Source organism: Equus asinus, chromosome 12, assembly GCF_041296235.1.
Source record: "Equus asinus isolate D_3611 breed Donkey chromosome 12, EquAss-T2T_v2, whole genome shotgun sequence".
Lineage (NCBI taxonomy): Eukaryota > Metazoa > Chordata > Mammalia > Perissodactyla > Equidae > Equus > Equus asinus.
Window position 1 is genome coordinate 27487489 of NC_091801.1, and position 5733 is coordinate 27493221.

The following is a 5733-nucleotide window of genomic DNA, read 5'->3' on the forward strand; positions in this document are numbered from 1 at the left end:
AGTAAAGGAAGGTTGTGGATAGAGATCTTGAAAACATAAAGTCTGTAACGGTTTTAGGAATATTTCTAGATTTTAAAATGAAACAGATATTTCATTCTATTTTTTCACACTAAAGTCTTCCTTATACTGCTGAAAGAAGGATTTATTTGGTTATAATCTTCCCAGAAGGTAATTTACTTAATACCAAAGTACTTAAAATATGCTTATTCTTTGATTAAATCATCAAAGAACCAGTATAACTAGTAGTTGATATAAGGCATTAAGGATGAGTTAAAAGATTTATCTACAGCAATGCTTCTCAACTGGGGGTGATTTTGCCCCACAAGAGACATTTGACAATGTCTGGAGACATGTTTGATTGTCACAACAGGAGGAGAGGGGTTGCTGCAGGCAGGGTGGAGGGCAGAGATGCCACTAAGCATCCTACAGTGTGTAGGACAGCCCCCCACAACAAAGAATCTCCTGGACCGCAATGTTAATTGTGCTGAGACTGAGAAACCCTGGCCCAAGAGCGTGTACCTCACGGTATTGTTTGTAAGAGCGAAAAGTGGGAAAACACTAGACACTCAGACTAGTTCCGTAAATTATGAATGAACCATCCATACAATTCAGTCATTAAAAGGAATGTTGCAGAAGTATATTTATTGTGATAAAATATTCTGTGAATAAAGCAGCTTACTGACTGTATATAGAGTATGAACTCATTTTTTAAAGATATACACATATCTGAATGTATAAACAGGTGACATCTCTGAATGATGGCATTCTGTATTTTCTTCTCTTTTGTGCTTACTGCCAATTTTTGCTTTTTCTCCAATGAATATCTTACATCTAATATTAGAACATTACATTTTTTATTGAAATTTGGGGAGTACAGCAGCTGTTAACTTAAAAAAAATACAACAAACTGCTTGAAACTAAACCTTATAAACTTTAAAATAGTGATGTTTTTCATTACATTTGTCTAATAGTATCTCGACCAGCTGTTTCCTTAGTTCCAGTCACATCAACAATTTTTCCCATACATGCTGGGACATATTTTGTCTCTTTCTATACTGAAATTTTTTTTCTATGGTCAAGGCGGTTAATTTGTTCACCATTTCCTCCAGTACTTGAAGGGGAAGGCAAGCCTAAGAACAGATGTACCAGATTTGTTATTGAAAAAAATCATACATGTACTTCTCAAGCTGTCCGTCACTGAATTTCTGGTAGTCCTTTGAGCATTAGTCACGTTTGAATGCTGCTCTAAGCTTTCTCTGAAGACATATTAACCTTCAGTACTAATACAGGGGTGGTGGATCACATCCCAGGTGGCTTGGGCAATTGCATTTTAGTCCACTTGTTGCTGGTAGCCATACCAATAATTAAAGCCCTAAGTTATGAAGACTCAGGTTACGGCTAGTAAAACAAGAAAGCAGGCTTTTGGATTTTCTACTGTAAATTTTACTAATATAGTATTTACAGCCAATGGATGACATTTTAAAATAACTGAACTGGAAAATATCCAAATTCCCATATTGAAATTAATTGTTAAATGGCAGCAAACTCTAGTATATGTTCTTTGTGAGCCAAAGAAAGCCAGCTATTAGTCGTGCTCAATTATCACCAAACAAGTCAATGCCATTATTTGATAAGAGTTTCAAGTATAATTTCCCTTCAAGGAACAGAAGAGAAAGGCTCGAGAAAGGCTCAAGAAAGAGCCCTTAATTGGAGGGATAAGAGCTCTGTCATTCACCAGTTCTGTGTGTCTGAGCAAATAAATAATTCTTCTGCATTCAGCAGTCCACCTGTAAAACTACATGGGGTTTTTACTCTTCCTTCTCCCCTGTATCAAAACCCTTTTCATCTATTTCGTTCTAAGTAAGCACTCTGTCATCTTTAAGTGTGTGTCCTCATTATGCTCTCTCTCCTGGCTGCGCAGGTCTGTTGACCACTCTGGGCTTTTCCACTGTAGTACGTCGGTCTCACATTTGATTATGAATAGACGCTCAGTATTAGGGAGATCTTGCAAGGTTTTACTCAGTACTACTTTATCCGATCCGAGGGGAGATATGTTTTAGAAGTAGGCAGATAGCCTGGGTCTCCAGGCTGGGCCTCTGGATGGACGAGGATCATCCCGGCAGCCTGGCACTTCCGCGCTCACTTTCCCGGACCCGGAGAACAAGTTCAGGTCCTTTCCAGAAACGCTTTGCAGATGCTTCCGCCGATCCGGGAAGCCAGAAGATGAAAAACTACGAAAGGATATTTTAGGCTATGAAAAATAACTAGCTAATAATTTTTAAAAATGCCCAAGTTATCAGTCATTTTGCCTAATATCCACGTGAGTTAAACTCAGAAAAGTTACCCACTTGCTCGCAGAACGAGTGATTTGGCTTGTCTGGGCAGCAAAATTTGCACTGTAAAAACCACAGCAGTCCTTTTGGGTTTGCTGAGGCCAGGGGTTGGCGCACCAGGCAAAGGACTTTCTCAGGTTTTAGGCCAGCTCGCAGTCTCCCTGTCATCTCTACCAAGTGGCCAGAAGACCGCGGCGACTGCGCCGGCGGGGACCCCGCCTCGCGGTAGCTCTGACTCCGCCAAGCCGACAGGGGGCAGCCGCAGCCGCCCCTTCTCCGCCAGCTCTGCGGGGGCCGCTGCCCCTGCTCGCGCAGCCGCCTCTAGCGGCCGCGGAGCAATTCCTCTTCCGGGGCAGCGCGGAGAAGCGTGCGGGACCCGGATGCAGACGCGAGCGCAGCTATATAAGCGCTGCGCAGGCCGCACGGCTTTCTCTTTGAGGAAGACGTGGTCGTTGCTGCAGGGGCGTCGTGGTCTGCCCGCTCCTGCTCCTGGCTCACCGCTGTTCGCTCTCGCAGAGGGACAAGTCGGTCAGGAAGCCGCGCCGCAGCCATGGTGAGGTGGGGGGCCGGCTGCTCCGTTCGAGGCGCGGTGGGACCCGGTCCTGGTCCCTCTCTCTTTTGGGGATGGATACCGGGATGGGGGCGGGCGGTGAGAACGAGGCTCAATTACCAGTTCGGGGGCTGCTGACGCGGGGCGGAACCTGGGGAGGTTCGCGATGAAGCTCCTCTCCAGCATTGACAGGCTTTTGAGAAACTTGCTGCTGTTCTCCTCTCTGTGATAACAGGCTTTTAAAGACACCGGAAAGACACCCGTGGAGCCGGAGGTGGCGATTCACCGGATTAGAATTACTCTAACCAGCCGCAACGTCAAATCTTTGGAGAAGGGTCGGTACAGTAGTTTCAGGGTGAGACCTTTGGGCGAAAATGGATGAATTTGACTTGTTACTGTACGAGAGTGAGTGACTTAGAAGTGGAGTGATAAGTTGCTTACCTTAGAAAGGTAAAGGAAGGATGCGCTGAATTTTTACTGCTTTTTACGTCGTGGTTGGCGATGAGGAGAGAATTACTGTGTTGAATTACGGTGATAGTTTTATACGCTATTCTGAGCCAGCAGTTCACTTTCTTCAGCCAACTTTGATTGTTTTGAATGAACTGAAAGGTGTTTTCGTTTCCCCGTAGTGTGTGCTGACTTGATCAGAGGCGCGAAGGAAAAGAATCTCAAAGTGAAAGGACCAGTTCGGATGCCCACCAAGGTGAAATGAATCATAGGGGCAGGAAGGCCTTCACGGTTATTGGATAAATCCGTTTTTGCTCTTTTCGTCTATGGGGTTTGGCTGCTGAGAGTTTTATATACTGATGGTAACAGTATAAATCCAAATGAAAATTGCTGGTAGAATTTGGTTCATATTGAGTAAATACCCAGTTTTCGAGGTAACCGTTGAAGTCTTTTTGCTGCTGTGCTCTTGGTGTGGAGTGGTGCCTTACAGTCAGGGGCGAGGGTGCCAGCCTGGCTGAGTGAATGGACCTGCCATCGCGAATGATAGTCTGGAAACCTATTTATAGAAAGAGGAATGGGGCCCTGAGAAATTTTCAGATGGAATACTTCTGAGTAGTTTTTTAGGTGTCCTAAGGATAAGCGTAAAACCATAAATTCTTGGTTTCCTTTGTCTTTTGCTGCAGACTCTGAGAATCACAACAAGAAAAACTCCTTGCGGTGAAGGTTCCAAGACGTGGGACCGCTTTCAGATGAGGATCCACAAGCGACTCATTGACTTGCACAGTCCTTCTGAGATTGTTAAGCAGATTACTTCCATCAGTATTGAGCCAGGAGTCGAGGTTGAAGTCACCATTGCAGATGCTTAAATCAACCTTTTTAATAAATTGATACCAGTTGTTAAATTCTGTGGCCTTTTATTCATGGTACCGGCAGGTCTTAGGAATATGAGTTGTGCCATGAAATTTATTCTGCCTCTTAAGTAGAATAATCAAAAGTTGTTGGATATCCTTTGGTGGCCTAAACGTTTGATTATATTTCCTAGAGACCACTTGACATCTCTTGAAAACTGAATGATATGTGAGACCGTATACCACTGATGAATGTGTACAGTGATGGGTAACTGGCTGCGTGTTTGGAGCTTTTCCAAAGAGAACATACATCCCGGTCCTACCCTAGAAAGTCTAATTGATACGGGGTGCTACAGGGATGTACAAGGTTTCTGGGGTGGTTGCAGACCTAGGGCCCTAGAGGGCAGATAACTCAGGGAAAACAGATCTTGGTTCCAGCCTTGGCTCTGTTATCATTCCTCCTTTTTTGAAGACCTTAGACTAAAGAGTAAACTCGGCAAGTTTTTAAATGTTTTGGAAACATTGGTCCTTAAGTTTTATGGACCCTGATGTCTTCTCTTTTAGATTTAAGGTTAAAAGTAAAAACTCGGTGTTTAGGTTAACATATAAATTATGTCTATAGCCATGTATTTTGTATATTCCTTGGAATTATATTTTACTTACATGTCAATCATGTAAGTAAGATGTAGTTTATATGTGAAGAGTTTATTAATTATATTAACTTTGACTGAGAAGCTAGTAATAGGACGCATTTATTTAGCCAAACCCCGATTGGCACAATAATAACACTGCTTAACTTCCAGCTCTGCTGTGTTTTTTTGAATGGTGTTATTCCCATTGTGTGGATCCAGAAACCTGGCTTTGATGTTGACCTTGCCCAGTGTCCTAGAGCTTGGCAGTAGCATAGCTGAGATTTAAATGGGCTGGAGGGATGAGAATCCATCCTGTTGAAACTTTATCATCAGATGGATATCCTTTTAAATATGTCTTATTTTGTATTAGAATTTTGAGAAATATTCTTGACAAAAGTAAATGAGCGTTTTTGCAAACTAAAATTCCCTTCAGAAAATTCATGCTCTCATGTGTGCTACTTTTAATAGGATTACAGTCATGAGATTGATGCCTTCTGAGTTTGGGCCTAGGCCTTGGCTTCTCAGGACTGTCTGTCCACTGGCTTCACTCACCATCTGTGTCCAAAATGACCTTCAACTTGGATTTCTGTGTACATCAGATTGTATACTAGACATCTGCACCTCACACAGCTCAAAGTTGACATGTCTAAAATGAAAACTGTCTTTTCTCCCAAAAACCCTTCTGTTCTGTGTTCTCTTAACTTTATGGCCCACCATGCCGCTACACGGTCATTCAAACATGGGAGTGGGAGTCCTCATCCCTTGGTCCCTTCCTCTACCATTCATTTCCAACATGCAAGTCCTGATTCTACCTTGTTGTGTCTTAGCAGATCTCTCCAGAAAACCACATTTTAAACATCAGGAATTTGAGTGGAACTGAATCAAAACTATGTAAAATTGCTCAACTCAAAAACACCAAGTAT

The 5733-nt window shown here is 42.9% G+C and overlaps 1 protein-coding gene and 1 non-coding gene across 2 annotated transcripts; both read left to right on the forward strand.

Annotated features, from left to right (window-relative positions):
* Positions 1-2659: 2659 nt before the first annotated feature.
* RPS20 (ribosomal protein S20) lies at positions 2660-4232 on the forward strand. Its single transcript, XM_014857771.3, has 4 exons — positions 2660-2886; positions 3119-3218; positions 3513-3586; positions 4014-4232. Exons 1-4 carry the CDS (start codon positions 2884-2886, stop codon positions 4194-4196), a joined length of 360 nt encoding a protein of 119 aa, XP_014713257.1. The 5' UTR covers positions 2660-2883; the 3' UTR covers positions 4197-4232.
* On the forward strand, positions 3380-3446 carry LOC123275912 (small nucleolar RNA U54). The gene has a single exon (XR_006512083.1). It is a non-coding gene; the product is annotated as a small nucleolar RNA U54 (small nucleolar RNA).
* Positions 4233-5733: the final 1501 nt, after the last annotated feature.

Coding starts and splice junctions, on each gene's coding strand:
- RPS20 (XM_014857771.3), top strand. Junction 3,219..3,512: donor CGTCAAATCTTTGGAGAAGG/GTCGGTACAGTA, acceptor GTTTCCCCGTAG/TGTGTGCTGACTTGATCAGA. Junction 3,587..4,013: donor CAGTTCGGATGCCCACCAAG/GTGAAATGAATC, acceptor CTTTTGCTGCAG/ACTCTGAGAATCACAACAAG.